General features: G+C 42.9%; 1 protein-coding gene across 1 annotated transcript in view; it reads left to right on the top strand.

Moving 5' to 3' along the window:
* The window catches only part of LOC126088254 (retinal homeobox protein Rx2-like), a 263,361-nt gene extending 253,749 nt beyond the window's left edge, over nucleotides 1-9,612 (top strand). The window contains exon 7 of the mRNA XM_049906384.1: nucleotides 9,089-9,612. Coding sequence (XP_049762341.1) covers nucleotides 9,089-9,612 — 524 coding nt within the window. The remainder of the gene's footprint in view (nucleotides 1-9,088) is intronic.
* The last annotated feature ends 8,396 nt before the right edge of the window (nucleotides 9,613-18,008 follow it).

Consider the following 18,008-nt stretch of genomic DNA (forward strand, 5'->3'; position numbering starts at 1 on the left):
GCCAAATGTGAACGTGCGCTGTCCTGCTGAAACAGCGCATCAGCTTCCTGTCGAAGAAATGGCAGTAGCATGGATACAACAGCCTGTGCAGTGTAGCAGCCACTGGGCACTTTACCCCGCAGAAACATCAAATGTGATCGCGAGCCTTAACACGGATGCCCTCTCCCCCCTCCCCCTCCCTACCTCCACACCACGAAGCCTGGGATGCGACCTGCGTGTCGTCGGGAATGCGTTCTGGAATAGACATCTCATCAGGTCTGTCATAAACGCGTACGTCCATCACTCGCGTGTACCTCATCTCATCTCTGAAGACAACTCTCCAGTGAACTCTTACACGACACAAGAATAGCCATGTTTGGCGGTGTCGTAGTGTCAGCGGTAACTAGGCAGAGGCTCATGTGATCTTAATCCTGATGAAACAAGAGGGTTCCCAATGGTCTATGCTGACACAATAGGGTGCAAAATGTGCTCGGATTTCGTTTCTGGGTGATGTTTGGCCGGCCACTGCTGCTCACACTGTGTGTAGGTCTCTGACGTGTGTCTGCTCTACGCGCATGTGGGTAACCTGCCCTGTTCTACGCGGATGTTCATAACCTGCCGTGCAAGTGTGGGAATGTCCCACAGACCCCAGTTGAAAGCAGCGACACACAACCCACATATTGCGTCCAACATATTCAGTAATCCATCGATCCGCCCGTCCAACTATTCGCAGGCCCACAATGCGACCATTCAGATGGACGAAGCTGCTAAAGAGAGGTATTTACTCGTCTGTTGGGGGATGGCTGTACCCTAGAATGAATGTTACAAAAATTGTTCACGTCTTAACTCAGAGCGCAGTTACTGCCTGCACACTCAGAACAGAGGGTGTCTAGGCGGGCTTCCTGAGCGCCATCTGTTCGCCGATGACAGTGACAAATGAAACACTAACACTACAGTCCCTAGGGATTATACCCTGGTGAGCCTGAACATATTCCTTGAAGCTGTTCTTTTTTTTCTGGCCGCATGCTGGAGAATTGGTTTAGCAAATTTTCGTTGGTAAAATTGTGCCTAAACTAAGGTGGCAGCCAAACAGCGCTACGAACCAAGGGAATCTCATTTAGTTCCTCACTCTTGTGTGCCTCGCAATGGACGCATCTTACAACGAACTCCTTTACCTTACTATGATTTTAAGTGGAGATGAAGACAGCAGAATATATAGCAATAATTGTTGCATCTGTGCTCTCCATAGTACAAACATATACGAATATTTATTAAGAAATCTGTTGAATCGAGGAGTCATTGACCGATGGTTACCACATACAGCGTCAAACAGCGAAAAATAGTGGTCGGAACAGTGAGATTGGTTCATGGATCAATTTATAGTTATTTAGAAAGCTTCGTAGCATTCAGTGGCGACATGTGTAGCAAATACCTGCTCCGAAGCAGCCTATCACCTAACTGCAGCAAAAGAGGTGAATGTAGGATAGTATCGAACATCAAACAGCAGCGTACTAGACACAATCTTTCGTGATGAGTGTTTGATATACCAACAGCGTAGTGAAAGGAAACGTCGCGACCTTTCCCAGTGATTTTCGTGAAAGGGAAAGAGTCCACGGGCTTTAAAATAACTATGGAAGTGTCGTTCTTCTGCTTGGCCCACGCCTCGTTGAAGCATTAGAAATTTTCAATGCATACCTAACTCGACGAAACACATGAGAATGAAATCATTACTCGGCTGAGATTTAGGTAATATTCTGTTACTTGCATTCGCTGAGGATGTCCGATTTCTTATACACTGCCTGTAGCTTTTTGATTACCCTGACAATCATTTTCCCCACTACTTAAGAATATTCGTCGTCAGAGCATGATCAAATATTAATATATATTGCAAACTGTAGCACGCATGAGCAAGTCAAGGGTCAAGTTCATATCTCAACATTTTATCGTTTCGTTCAAGAAGGTAAAAAAGTATAGTACATAGACATAAATTATTCAGTACATGCGGTTTATCACCAACTGATATTCGTCAACCAACGCTGGAGGGTGAAATACTGGACTCATATTAAAGAGGAAGTTGTTCCAAATTCCCATCAGGTCATCCACATTTAGTTTTTTCGTGAAGTCCCAGAATCGCGAATGCCGGGATGGTTCTTCCAAAGAGCACGGCCGATTTTCTTCCCCGTCCTTCCTCAATCTTAGCAAGCGCTGCGGCTCTAATAACCTCATCATCGACAGGTCGTTAAACCCCAACAATTTTTCTTTTTATTAAATTCATAAAAATTTTCTATGTGTCCTGTAATTCCAACAGTTAAGAAATGGCTAGGCCCCTGAAAACCTGCTCTTACTTCTCTTGTAGGTAGTGCACGTGAAGGCAGAATCCAAACCTGCAACCACAGATAAAATAAGGTGTATATAGTGGTATCAGGCGATCGACCGTAAATGTATGGCTCTAATATACCTACGGCTTGGACAGCCGTAGGTATATTAGAAGTAAAGAACGGAATAATTAAAATGAATAATTAACTACAAGAAAGCTTTGTAAACTTGAACGCCACATTCGTATAGCAAATTAGTTTGATAGGAATACTTCTACATGGAACATAGCCATAAGGAACTGTTGATGAGAGGTGCGTACACAGTTTCACATCATAAACAATGTATAAACCAAACGATGGAGTGGATGTTGGTTTCCATTTACCAAGAAAAATAAAGTAGACTTTTTTTCTTGGAAATATTGTGGGAAATGATTTGTGGTGAAAAAGGGTTCATAATTATAGATTAAAACAGTAAATGTCGAAAACTGTAACTCAGAACTAATTGGTTGAACTAATCTAGCAAGAGAAATAATTCGTGTTTCGTCAGACACTGAGAGGAATTTTGACAGTGGAAAAGCTGAGGTATTTGATGTATGAATAGTCGAAACATGCAGTCGAGTCACACATTTCACTCCATCAGCTTGTAACCTTTTCCCGCATCTGAATAATATTATCTGCAAAATGATCAATATTCATTGAAGCTGTAATGGCCGTTACAGGTGGAAGTTTTTCAGAATATCTAGAATAGCACTGCAAGGATGAAATGTAATATGGCTACGAAAGAAGTGGCTGAGAATAGACTTGTAAGACAATTTCTTGTGTATTTCTCATCAGTTCGTGGCTGTTACAAGCTCCAGTTAATAAAAGAAATCCAATGAAGGATGGCTCCTGGTGATCGTTTGCTGAACGAGAGAGTGTTTCGAATATGCTCAAATTCCGGTGGCATGCGTTACAATAAAAGTTTTGTCTACCACGGAGAGTTTTGCTGTTGAATTTAAGTGTGTACATTCCAAGAGGAGTAGTGTGACATGTTACTTTCTGCCACAAATGTCTGGCGAAACGATCGCGATGAAAAATCAAATGAGAGAAATTAGAGCTCATACGGAAGTTTATCGACAGTCGGTTTGCACCATTCGGTAATGGAACGGCAATGATAGTGGTATCATAAGTACCCTCCACCACACACCTTTGTTGGATAAGGAGGCCGGACGTTAGCATATAACAAACATTTTATCACCGTGTTTTTTGTATTTGTGTCGATTTACGAATTTTTATGTATTCTTGGCTAATATGTACAGGGAAAGCATTATGACCACCTGCTTAATACATTGTTTGTCCGACCGTAGAACGAAATAAGATTCTGGGCATCTGGGATCCGACAGCTTGTTGGTAGGTTTGTGAAATATGTGGCATTACATGTCTACACAGGTCATGCAATTCGCCTTAAATAAAGGGCCGCTGGTTTGGGTACGCTGTGACGGCCCCCAATAGCGATTCAAATGGGATCCAAAATATTTATGTTAGGTGAATTTTGTCGCCGAGGAGTGAATGTCAGTTCGTTAGAATGCTCCTCAAACCACTGTAGTACGGTTTTGGTTCAGAGACACGGACAGTCGTACGGCTGAATGATGACCTCGTCGTCGGGGAAGACATCAAGCATGAAGCAATCAGATGGTTCGCAGCTGTCAGCGTGTCTTCGATTACTACGACAGGTCCCATGTAATTGCAGGAGAATGTCTCCCATAGCATAATACTGCTGCCACAGGCCTGCGTCGGTAGCGTGCTGCACGTTGACCTCGATGGCTGCATTTGTGGAGACGACCATTGACGAAGTGTAGCAAAAACGTGATTCAACCGAAGAACGGACACGTTAATCACCGGCCGGATCCCGATGGTCCGGTGTACACTGCAGTCGTAATTGACGAGGTCTTTGGGTCAGCCGGCCGCGGTGGCCGAGTGGTTCTAGGCACTTCAGTCCGGAACCGCGCGACTGCTACGGTCGCAGGTTCGAATCCTGCCTAGGGCATGGATGTGTGTGATGTCCTTAGGTTAGTTAGGTTTAAGTGGTTCTAAGTTCTAGGGGAGGGATGACCTCAGATGTTAAGTCCCATAGTGCTCAGAGCCTTTTGAACCATTTCTTTGGGTCAACATGTGAACCCGTAGGGGTGGTCTGCTGCGGAGTTCCATGTTCAACACTGTACGATGAACAGTACGCTCCGAAACACTTGTGCGTGCTCCAACATTGCGCTCTTTCGGCAGAGATGCCACGGATCACCACATACCCTACTTTACAGTGCAGATAAGCTACCGAACATCAGGTTCTATGAAGAATTGTAGACGTCCAACCATTTAACTCCTTGTTGTAGTTTTACTGTCCTACCTCTTTCCGTAGATGCTCACGACAGTAGCACGTGAACATTCGACAAGATTCCCCGTTTTAGAGGTACATGGTAGTTTGCAGCCCAACCAGTAAAGGTGTGTGGTAGAGATTACTTCTGATACCACCGTCATTTACCCCACCCCTGTTCCATTCCGACGGTTCAAAGCGGACTATACATTTGTGTGTACGTGTGTGTGTGGGGGGGGGGGGGGAGGCTAGCGCCACTAAATAGCAAATGCAGATTTTGGTGCTGAAAAACTTGGGCAGAGGATATTAGTCAACAAGGGAACTTCAAAGAAAATCATCGTGAATGCTGTCGTCAAGTAGCAGGTAGGGTATTTGTCAACTTGACCTCGAATTGTGGTGACAACACGCTTCGTCAGTCCCTGTACAGAACATCACGGAGCGAGATGACTCATAGACACTTGCTGCCAAAGTGAATGTCACACTCGGAAGATGTCACAACGATATGTGCGTCTCGCGGTACGTAACAGCGAGGACATGTGTCGCGAGGGAGGCGGCACCGGCTTTTCGCCGCACGGATACGGCGGCGGTCGTCTTCATTAGTGTTGCCAAAACGGCGCGGGCTGTACGCGCTTTGTGGCTGGATCCGGCGCACGCTCCTCGCCGTTTGAGTCGTGCTTCATAAAAAGGGCGCGTGCGGCGCGCGCCGATAAGCCGCTCTCAATGACCGCCGCTGGGAGTGGCTGGAGCCTGCAGCCTGCCCCAGCCCCCATATCGCGGCTCAGCTCGCTGAGAGGGAGGGGTCCCCAATCTCGGATACCGCGCGCCGCCAGAAACTCGATGCGAGTGCACTCTGCCCACATTTTTTTTTTAAAGTCATCACTCTTTCCACAAGTTCGACCACTCCTCCCGTCTTTTCCTTTCCGCTAATCTTCTTATCTGTGCATACCACGAAATCCACTATCATCCTTGGTATGCTGTAGATACTAAAACCTTCATCTGGTCAATCAGTAATCCTCGTGTATTTGTTTCCTGGCTACCTACATCTGTTGTTGAGGTCTCTTGCCCACACCTGGTTGATGGAACACTACTCAAAAGTAATGGGTTCGAATATTGACGGTGTAAGAAACTTTCACCACAAGTATTTGACCAGCAAGTGGACTGGATGTGGAATAGAGTTCCTGATCAGCAGAGTTTGTCCCAGTGTCCTGGATGAAATTTCTTTCCACAGAGAGTAACGAAGTGAGGGCATGTGACACTGGTGACAGTGATCCGCCCGTCGGATGAAGACGTTAAGCACAGAGGCCTGTTGGATACCGTAAGGGAGAAGTAGGCTATGTACCGGCCTCATTGTACGAGAGCAATTCAGAAAGTAAGTTAAGTATGTCGTATTTTGCTAAGAGCATTCCACAACGAGAGTGGACCATTGTCAGAAGAGAGTACATATTCTGGGTTACCTGCATACGCTATTCGGTCTAAGAGGAGCCTCTTCCTTGTGGATCTCCGGGAAACTATATAATCTAGGGGAATGGGGGGTACACTTGATAAATCTCTTGTGACAAGAAGCTTTTCTTCGGGAGGTTGTTAGTATTCCAGCCCCCCCCCCCTCCCACACACACACACACACACTCACTTTTGTTGGGTCAGCACCGATCCTGCGATACTCTAAATCAGATTGTAAACAATGCATCTTTTGAACGTGATCCTCCTTGTCCTACACCACTGTAGCCCTTGCTACTCTGTTGAGCGTACTACTAGGTCGGTCCGAGCATCACATTCAGAGTTCGGCGGATTTCTTAGGTCGATTAGAGAAACTGTTAAGTTTGTAAGATTTGATTTGGTCTCTCTCTTCACTCGTGTTCGTCTGATTCGTTATGGTCGATTGAGGTTAGGTTTGAAGCTGGTTTGACGAACCTTTTTTGACATGTGTTGATTTCCATTTACTTTTTTTAAATGACCAGTACAATGAACTGACCGACAGAGTTGCAATGACAAGGTCGTTATCACCAAATATTGCCAAATTGTTTCTGGACAACTTCATCGAGCGTGCCTTCGAGTCGGCATCATTGAAACCTGCATGCCTCGCGGTACAGAGCATTTAAACGGGTTGGAGAACGTCTGAATTAAATCCCCCAGGATAATCATTTCGTGATGAAAATTGTGGCTGCCTTCCTTTCCTTCATAGGTCAGTGAAGAGGAAAGCTGAAATTACGTTGGAGAAGCCAACTCACACCAACATGTATCTACAGGTTGATAGTTGTTACCATCCGACTCAGCGTGAAGGGCTACTTCGTACCGTGATTCACAGGGTCCACGTCATCTCAGATCTTGAAAATGTGTCAGCTGAAGTAGCCCACACTGAAGTCACCTTGGTTATTGTGAATCACAGATCAGACGTCTCTTGCGCTATCGACCAATCGTGCAGGGAATCAATTGCCTTTAACGGATAACACCTTGACCAGGCAAAAATTATGATTAATAATAAAGTAAAAACATTTTGACTATTTAGATTGAGACGTCACATGCAAAGAGGACATTGCGAAGAAGTTAGCAACGTTTCTGGGTATACGCGAAACAAGAAAACGGTGTCTAAAAAATAAGACGAAGAAAAAACAATGATAGTCCCAATGCTTGTTTGTGAAAGCGTATCGTGGGTTATAAATAAATGCCAAGGGAGTCGCATACAAGCAATAGAAATGAGATTTCTAAAAGCAAGGGACGCACCTTAACTGACAGATTTAGAAATTTCTCTGTCAGGGAAATACTGATTGGAGCAAAGAAAAGTAGTCCGGAGAACAGAGTACCAGGGTACAAAGAAACACAGCAGAGGAAAAGAAATACAGTACTAAGCTGATTATGGCAGACGTTGAAAGTGACCAACATTCATCTCTTGGCACTTCTGTGCCCTGGTCAGCATGTCTCTGAAGGCGGACCAAGCTGAGCTGCTGGAATTGCAGCAGTCTCATCCGAAATGTTCTGCTTCAATTCTTGAAGACTCAGAGGGTTACAACAACACACCTTAGACATCAGGAGTCCCCACACGAAGTAAGGGCACACTGACAGATCAGGTGACTTGTGCGTCTATCTATGGCCGCAACCAGACTGACTTTTGTTAACAACTCTGTCAGGTATGAAGGCGGTGTAGATGCGCTCCAGGGAACCGGTGTGGACCACGTAGCGGTCGTCAACATGGTGTGGATGTCACGAGGTATGTTACATGCGTCCGGGCCACTTCTGATTGCCCGATCTTGCATGTTATATCTTCAATTTTTTAAAGTCATCAGGCTTCTGACTGGTTTGATGCAACCCGCCACGAACTCACCTCCTGTGCCAACCTCTTCACTCAGGGTAGCACTTGCAGTCTACGTCCTCAGTTGTTTGCAGGGTGTTTTACAGTCTCTGTCTTCCTCTACAGTTTTTACCCTCTACAGCTCCCTCTAGTACCATGGAAGTTATTCTCTGATGTCTTAACGATGCCATATCGTCCTGCCGTTCTCCTCGTCAGTATTTTCCACTTATTCCATTCCTTGTTGATTCTCCGGAGTATCTCCTCATATCTATCCTTATGAGTCCACCTCATTTTCAACAATCTTTAGTAGCATCACACTTCCAATGCTTCGATTCTCTTGTGTTCCGATTCTCCCGTTTATTTTACTACCATACAGTTCTGTGCTTCAAGCGTACAACCTCAGAAATTTCTTCCTCAAATTAAGGCCTATGTTTGACACTATTAGACCGCGAAGGCCCTTTTTGCCAGTGCTAGTCTACTTTTTGTGCCCTCTTTGCCCCGTTCGTCATGAGTTATTTGCTTCTTAGGTAGAAAAATTCCTTTACTTCATCTACTTCATGGTCACCAATCTTGATATTAAGTTTCACGCTGTTCTCATTGCTATTACTTATCATTACTTCCGTATTTCTTCGATTTACTCTCAAAAAATACAAAAAAATGTAAGAAACTGGAACAACCATGTCGAAAGAATGAGTGGAGAATGGTTACGACTCCAGATAAGATGATTTAACCCAGGTTGGAGAAGACGTCAAGGGAAACCGAGGAGGCGAGGGGTACCGTAACAGCAAAAAAGGGGAGTGGTGGTAATGGTAATGGTAGTGGTGGTGGTGGTTGTGGTTGTGATGATGTGCCTTCCTTATTACTTGTTATATTGCAGCTGTAAGAATGAAATATCACATCGTCGTATTTCGCATCTGGCTAGAACAGTTCATAGACAGAAAATGCTGTTGAACCTTTCTGGAACCTTGTGACCGCTACGGTCGCAGGTTCGAATCCTGCCTCGGGCATGGATGTGTGTGATGTCCTTAGGTTAGTTAGGTTTAAGTAGTTCTAAGTTCTAGGGGACTGATGACCTCAGAAGTTAAGTCCCATAGTGCTCAGAGCCATTTGTACCATTTTTGGAGGACCTTTCATTGATGGGTATGGTGTTGTGTGTCACAGGTCTGGCTGACTTCGTGCCATCGCCGCTGGGTCTGCCGCCTCTGCCTCCGGATCCTTTCTGGCCGGGGGCGGCGCTGGGCTTCACCCCGGTGTTCGGGCTGGGTCTGCCATGGGGGCCTGGCGGCAAGGCCGGCCACCCACCGCCGCCGCTGCAGGCGCTGCTGTCGCAGTACATGCTGGCCGGAGGCGGGCTGCCGCTGGCCGCCGCCTTCCCGCTGCCGCCCCCGCTGCCGCACGCCGCGCAGCAGCACCAGCACCAGCAGCCGCCCCCGCAGCCGCAGGAGCGGCCGTCGCCCCCGCCGCCTCCTCCAGCTCCGGAGCGCGCCGCCTCCCCGCAGCCGTGCGCGTCACCTGAATCCCGCAAACATAGTATCGAAGCACTGCGCATGCGCGCCAAGGAGCACCAGGTGGCGCTGCAGCAGCGCCTCGCCGCCGTCGCCGCCGCAGCCGCCTCCGCGTCTTCGCCGCCCCCGCCGGCACCGCCGGGCGCCGCCTCCACCCCGCCGGTTCCCGCCAAGTCGTAGGACGGCCTGCTGACTAGCCTCGACGGCGTGGCGCACCTTCTGCTGGAAGTAGAGGGAGATCGCTCGACGATCCAGCCCAGCTCTACAAATGTACACTCAGCAACAAACTGTGCATCGAATTAGAAACGTAGAGAGAGGAACTGTTACCGGATCTATGCCGAAGAAATAGATCTCGTCTGAAAGTAATATCTAAATGGAATTCGCAGAGTGCCTTGTGCACTTTCATGCTTATACACGAAAACAAGCAAGTTTCATTGTACTCCAGAGTGCAGATTTCTTTACTTTATTTACTGCTAACAATCTTGTACTAAAGATTAAGATGTAAATGAATACATTTCAAATACTTCTGTGACTGAACTCGGACTATCCCGAGGAAAACATTAATATAAGGCTAATCTCATAGAAACAGGCCATTGGAAAAATTTAATAGAAGAGGAAATATTGACAATTACAATCTCAGTGACATGATCATTCCATCTCTTACGCGGTTTGAGAGAATTTACATTTCTTCCCGATTTGCAAACTTGGAAAAGCCGATGTCATGCCTAAAACTCATATACGACCTCGAAGATACATAAATCTTTGTTTTGATGAGGTATGTCTCTAGTTTTTATAGTCGATGATACAGAAATATAATCTGTAGTTGATCTGATGTAATTACATTTTCTTGGAGACATACTGAGTCTCAACTTTATCTTCGATAAGAACAGAAGCACATGTGCTAAATTAAAATTCGTGACAAGGCTGGGACTTGAACACAGGTCTGCTGCTTACTAAACACATCTGCTATCCATTACCCTACTGTGGCATTTTGGCTAATTCAGCTGTACGATTTAGGAAGGGGGAAAATCAAGTTGGCCTGGGGCATAAATTGAAGTCTGTGTTACGGAAGGCAATGGACTAGAATATTTTGTGCAGCTGTGCTAGCCTCAATGCTATTTCTGCCTAGCAATCAAGAGACGGGGATTCAAGTCCCGGTATCGGTACGAATTGTATTTCATTACTACTTATCGAAAATAATCTGTAGTGGCACTCAAATACCTGTGATCGGACGTGGTTACTCTGAATCCAGATAATACTAATGGAAAATACGTATTTGTTAATAAAATAAATGCAAAGTAAAACGTGCACGAACGTAAGGTCACTCTCAGAGAAAAGCGTCATTATTAACAATCCCTAATGGAAGAACAAAACTGGGTTTAATTCTGCTGGGTAATAATGCATGTGACAGAATACGGACATTTGCCTTTAACCGGAGACTTTGTATTTCTATGCCATATTTGCTAACTTATTAGGACCTGAACTATAGGAACAATTTATTGGTCTGCGGACATCGTAAGATGTAATGAAATCGAAATCTAGTACGCTTTTTTAATCCGTACATGTTAACTGTCAGTGTGATCTGCCTGATGTCCATTACCGCAGCGTGCGTTTGCATATAATTCAGATACAATATTGAATCCTTATAACAGCAGAAGTTTTACGAACAGGGACGCTTACTTTGTTGAACCATTCGTCTCTCATTATTTTAATCCATGACTCGTTCTGCTCTATAAGTCTGCTATTCTGTCGATGGCTGGCACGCATCCTGTATGCCATAGGGCTTCCCCACCACCCCCTCTATAAATGACCTCACGTTGTCAAGGGTTGTAGCTTATTATCGCCTGGATTAGTTGGTTACATAGCCTTGAAAGGCCGGCGTGTTTGAGGTGCGCCTTGCGCTATACAGAGCTCATCCACTGACCTAATTGATGGACGATTAAGCCTCAATGGACATTTTGTTAGCTTTATTGGAGCAATCTACAGCCAGACTGCGTGTTTTGTTTGCTTTACATGCAAGCGTGGCCTATTCAGAGAGTAAGCGCTCATAACCTCATATCGTTTGGTCGACTGATTATTGAATGGTTTGTGACTAATATGCAGACTGGAAGGTCAAAAATGTTGTGATACAGCGATGTCTTATACTCCTTCTTTTTGTTTCTTCTAGACACAATCAGAGAACAGGTTTTTAATTACGGCCAGTTGCGGTTACATAGTGACCATCTTCAGAAACCATAAGTCTTAGGCAGCACATGGCGAATCTAGTGGCCATTGCATTTGTTATCGTGTTACATGACATATCATGTTCGTAGAAGACGCTACAGAATATGTTTCCCTTCAAATTAAGTTGCTAAAATACTCGTTGAGCTCAAGTCTTGGAGCTACACAAGATATATTAAAGTGGATCAGATTTTTCCGGGAAGTGTCTAAAAGGAAGCTGCAATCTGAAGTTATGCAAAAGATATGGTCAGGAACTTCTATTGGGAGGATACTGGGACTCAATAAGAAGTTTTCTTACGTCTTTTGGTGTTATCCAGTATATTATTGCGAGAATGAGTTTGTGGATGAAGAAATACACTATTCCTGCAATAAGGATTGTCCGCTATGAAATTGTGCTACAAATGGTACAGGAATGTAAAAAATTGAAACGATTAAAGAACTATTGAATTATACATTAAGTTTCAATAACATCTCGCTGAAAATTGACGACTCGTTATAAACACAAGCTATTTGCTTTGCAATGCCACTAATTCCAATTTGTGCTTATTTTAAACAAGAAAGAACGAAAAATGAAATTTCACGAAGTATCTAATAACAGGGATGAATGCTACTGACATGTAAACGTACCATGTACGCATAGTTGATGATACTGACATGTAGATAACTAAACTCCTACTATGACAGCTTTCCGAATATCTTTTTAAATTGCAGGATTGAATGAAGATGTTATGTCAAGCTTTCAAGTGATTTTGAGGTTCTAAATTTACTGATAAATAAATAGATAAGTGAAGTACATCGTAAGATGTTGCCGCTTGACCGGTCGATGCCACATCTTTTTGTTTCTCTTATGCGTTGGAAAGTTACATCACAGAATGATAAATGAAGAGTTCATAGTATTAATGACATATTATATTCCTGTGCTCATTTCGTATATGATTAAAGTTACTGCTGGACAGAAACATTAGGTTGAGCTCCTCGAGATATCAGAAAACTTTCGTGAGGTTATATTTCGTAGGTGTTCTTTGATAGAGTACATTATGTAGCACCAGACCGATAAACTACAGAGATCAAAATAATTTAGTGGCGTGTAGCCACCCTTACATAAGGTGTGTTTAACATTTATACAGACGGACTACAGACATGGCATTATGATCGTTGGCTTTCTGCTGTGTCGTACTACTTAATCCCTACTTAATCACCAAAATGAAGTAGAAACCGGAAAAAACAAATTGTGTATCTGTAGTGTTATCTTAAAGATTATAAAGTTTTGTTTGGAATTGTTGCAACATAAATAGTATATATTTGCATAATAATGACCTTGCATTTATTTATTTGTACATGTAAAATATGAAAACTTACTGTAATTGTTATAGATGTACATAAATGATTAAAGTACTGTGAATATTTAAAATTTTCCTTATAATATCCTAGTTACACTTGCTGCACTAACTTAATAAGACAGTCAAATACATGATAAACTTGTCACCAAAAGAAGGAAAAGATGCTTGCATATGCTGTCCTAACATTGAGTAATATTATGCAGTAGGAATATTAAGACCAAAGAGGACCACAAAGCTTCATAATAACCACCGAAGCGAATGATGCACTTAAAAACACAGTACAAGAATATGGACCTCACCAACATATACGTGCACATGTTTTTAAGCATATTTTTAACGTCTACTTCATTGTTAACTTAATAAATTCACTTATGTACATATCTCTCAGCAAACATTATCAGGACACTAACAACAAACACAGGACAGCCATTATGCTTTACAAACTCACAGACTGAGAAATGGCTATATTACCCTACTTCATCACATGTCAAGACAATATAGTACTCGAAATGGACTGGAACCAAGATATGCATATAGCTCAATGCAATCTCCTTCATGCCTGAACTGGAGAATGTTGAACTCTGTGACTGAATTTGCTGTTAAATGGAAGATTGTTGATGCATATCAATCACTATAGTTCATTTGACACTCAATGTCTTACAGGATGTGGGCAGTGAGTTACACCTGTTAATAATATTCACAATTATTTGCTTTGCATGAATTGATAAACATGAGTGTATTTCGAAAGAAAAAGCTCAGAATAAAAATAAGTGCTACAAAGGGACTTCAGACCAGGCACAGTGAAATGACCTTGTTCTGTCCAACTTAATCGACATGCAGAGGCCAGACAATTTCACCTAATTCATATAAACAAAAACACAATTATTTACGAGGAGAAATACAGTCCTTGTAGGAACTACGTGAATCATTTCATATGCTACATCCGGAATTCGTGGAAGGCCGCATCAAATCAGTGCGAAGATTGATGACTCGAAGAGAAAAAAAAAGTCTCACTTGCCCTACTATGCCTAATATTCTGGAGCTGTAACCGATGCTTACCATAGTCTTCCATGTGGTGGGAGCAGAGTGGAGACATGGCAGCTCCCTGGACTGAGGTTCAGCGCTACGGTATTGGGCAGTTGACAAAAAGAACATTGGGCCCCAGACGATTTCGCGACTTGAGAGCGCAGACGCCAACTCTTTCCATTGTCTCCTGTCAGTGACTTACCTGTGTAATATTTTCTAAGTCGTCAAAAACAAGAGTGCTCTTTTCGTCCTACCGATAAACTACAGCCACCAGTCCTCTCAAATGTTACTATAGCCTCACCAGTGGCACAACCCTTTCTTTGACAAAATACGGTGAAACGTCAATAGCTCATTAAATTGAATTTCTTCTCCTCTTTTCTTAAAATTTCCTGCTAAGTTATATCATCCTGATGTCACTTCCAACACACTAATTGTTGTGCTCATTCAGCCACAAGCTAGCCTTGTATTATAGGACCTATGAAAATGTCAAAAAAAAAAAAGAAGAAAACTGTCCAGAAGGCTAGTGGCCAACTATGTAGGCACTTCTGAACGTTAAGTAGGCCAGAGCTGTTTGTGATGTTCTGCAGATGGATATCTGCTCAGGCATTTCCTTTAACAAGCTTACCACAAGAGATGCTATAGCCTGAACAATAGTCTCTGCCCTTTCACCGTTCAGCAGAGCTTTCATGGCCCGCCCCACCCCCTCCCCCCCGCCACCTTTCTGACAGGGTGATGCTGCACCTACACTCCTTCTGCCTAGTGTCCTGCAAACACCGGTGTGCCAACAGCTCCCCATGGCTCGTTTCCCTGTGTCTTGCTAAAAACTGCTCGTCTCATATTCACGGCACTCCTCACTTCCAAAGCTAGCCCATAAAGCAAGCTAATTTACCCAGTACTGTGTCGGTTATTGAAGGTTAAGAAGAGGAAGTGAACTCAGATCACACAATGACTGTAATACGGTGACTCTGATTAAACTACGATTCCCCTCCAGCTGCATAATTAGACGTAAATAAATGAAAAGAGGCAGTCCAAGGGGCTTGCCACCTTTCAAATTGTAACACATAACATGAGGCAAGTGAAGTAACAGGTTCATTGCAGAAAATGAGGTGGTATACAGAAGAAGTGAGGAGTTATTTAGAAATGGTACAGGAAAATACATAATAATTTTGACCAAGGTCTGAGAAAAGAATTCCTTCTTGGATCAAGACAACTATCTACATTCTACATACATACATTAATTAAAATCTCTCAACACTGTGAAACGATGCCTTGCCATATAGCGGTGATTAGCGGAACTCTTTGGAATCATGCGCACATATTATGGAAATAGGCATAACACTGTCTGACTGTGGCACCAGGCTGGTACGAGCCGCTGCTGACTTCGTAAATGGTCTGCGATGCAGGATGCGTCGTTTGTTAAGCTGATAAAAACAAATTTTTTGGTTAGTGAAGTTTCAAGAGTGTGAAGGATAATGTGGAAAAGGGTCACACACAAGTAGGCTGCGCCGGCCTCATGCTAGAATTGACTGGACAAAAGTTGTTCTTTGAATTTTAACAATAACGCAATGCAGTGGTCAATATCAGTAAACAAAATTAATTGTATGGCAGATAAATCCCTAGATGCTTAGGGTTATCCATGTGAAGTTGGGATGGATCACTAGATTAGATACGGTAACCGTCTGTAGCACTTCGTTAATTTTATTCTTCTGGCTCCACAAACGACAGTCGAATTTGGCCTCGTCAGGTAGCTTCCTCCTCGCCATTCTGTCGTTTATATTTTCTTCATTTGCTCCAAGTATCTGAAAATCGCAGGCGACTTGATCGGTCTGTCCTAATCTCTTTGTCCTGGTTATTTGTGACACATCTCTCAATCTTGTTTCCTTCTGTCTTCTATAGACATGGCGAGCCCCTGTCAGTCTTCTTGTCTTGGCGTCTGCAAAATCTGTTTCATTATATAACTTCGTCACCTCCCTGTTCGTTCTTCTTCACCATTCTCCTCCCTCACAAATTGGTCCAAACGTTTTCCGCAGGACTCTGTTTTCAAAATTTCTTATCTTTCACTCTGTATACGTATCTCCTCTCTCTCTATTTTTGTCCCATATAGGATATTGGTCTGATTATTGTTTTATATATCCTTACTTTGTTTTCTCTCTAAAAAATTTGGATGACAGTAATTTTTTGGGAAAATATGATGCTATGAATGCGGCCTTAATACTTCCTTCTATTTCTTGTTTCTCATCAGTTCTGTCGTTCACTAGCGGTCCCAGCTATTTAAACTCAACAGATTTTTTAAGCAAGTGGTTATCCGCCTTTTTTTATTGTGATTTACTTCTAATCGAACTTCCTTTGATTTTGAAATAGCTTTCTTGTTAGTATTTTTAGCTCATCAAGATTTTCAGTGATTAATGCAATGTCACCTGCAAAAACCAGTGCAGTAATTGCTATTCTTGTCTTAATTCCATCTTTTCTTCACATGCTGCATCAATTGCTTCTTGTATTATTATTACTATTGTTATTACGTTGAACAAGCGTGGTGATCTTCCATGTCCTTACCTGCTTCCTATGTTTATTTCAAAAGCCTTGGCATATTGTCCGTCCATATTCAGTATGCTTTTCGATGCTTGCAATGGAACTGTGGCATGATTTGTAATCTTCTTTTGTATTGCGAAATTCTGCAGTTTCTCTCAGAGCTTTTCTCTGTTAATGTCATCCTAGGTCTTCTTAAAATCAACAAACAATATTGCCGTTGTTTTGTTGTATTTCCCATATCTTGATATGGTTTCTTTTAGTACAAACATCTTGTCAGTGGTGGATCAATTATTCGCAAATGCCAGGTGTCTCTTATCTACTTCTTCTTGCGAATATGATTCAGTCTTTCTGGAGAATTTTGTACAACACGTTGTAGGCTGTGATAATTAATGAACGCCTCTATAATTTCTTCTGCCCTTTTTATGGCCCTACTATTACCGTTTGTTTCCACTCAGTTGGGATTCTTTCTGCCTTCCAAATTTTGGCCACGAGTTCCTGTATTTGTTTCGCGATTGTATCTCCTTCCTGTTTTAGTTCATCTGTTACTCCATCTCTCACTGGAGCTTTGCTTCTGCTTAGTATTTTGATTGCCTCTATTATCTCTTTCACTGTCGTCAGTGCAACAAAAATAATTCCGATCTATACATACAGTTCGGTACTTAGATCTTCAGGTTTTCAGAAACTAAAATCTATTTTGAACCTTAATGAAAAAAGAAAAAGGGCAGATTAGGGTTGATGACGAGGCACAAACTCAGGTTGGGGAAGGATGTATCAGGAAATCGGTCGTGTCCTTTCCATAAAAACCCTTCCGCCATTTGCTTTAAGCGAATTAGGGAAACGAAGAGAACTAAGATCTGGACTTCCGGTTCCAGTACGAGTTCAGTGTCTTAAGCACGGTATCATTTTTCTGGGCACGAGTAAAACTAATTAAGTGAAGTAATTATTTTACTTCATAAGAAAAAACATATTAGACAGACGTACTGTAGTTTCCTCTCTGCAGTGTGAAATATTTCTCATAAAATTTTCACCAGCCACACTGTGAAACGTTGGATTCAAGTTAAGGAAAGAAAGATCCGCTTGTAATACCGAAAATGTGGTCTGACATTCATAAATTCAGAAAAATCTTTTGAATCGATTCTTTAAAATCTGTACTAAGAGCCCTTGAGAAATAATCTAATGTAAGTGTACTGAAAAATTTATGCAGCAGTTCTACGGTTTCCAGTAGATAGTGAGAAATTCAGAACTGACACAGGGGCAGGTGATTTTTCTCAGCAACGCTAGGTGAAGTTTTCAGACGTGTAAGCTGGAAAAATGAAGAACTTGGGTGATAATGGAACTGGGGTCATAATGGAACATGTCTGAAGCACTTCCGTTTCACAGGGGTCTTTCTTTTTACTGTTTGGCTCTAGTGAAGATTAACCATTATAGACTATAAGAACTCGATAGTGCAGATTCGTAGTA

Source organism: Schistocerca cancellata, chromosome 6, assembly GCF_023864275.1.
Source record: "Schistocerca cancellata isolate TAMUIC-IGC-003103 chromosome 6, iqSchCanc2.1, whole genome shotgun sequence".
Classification (NCBI taxonomy): domain Eukaryota; kingdom Metazoa; phylum Arthropoda; class Insecta; order Orthoptera; family Acrididae; genus Schistocerca; species Schistocerca cancellata.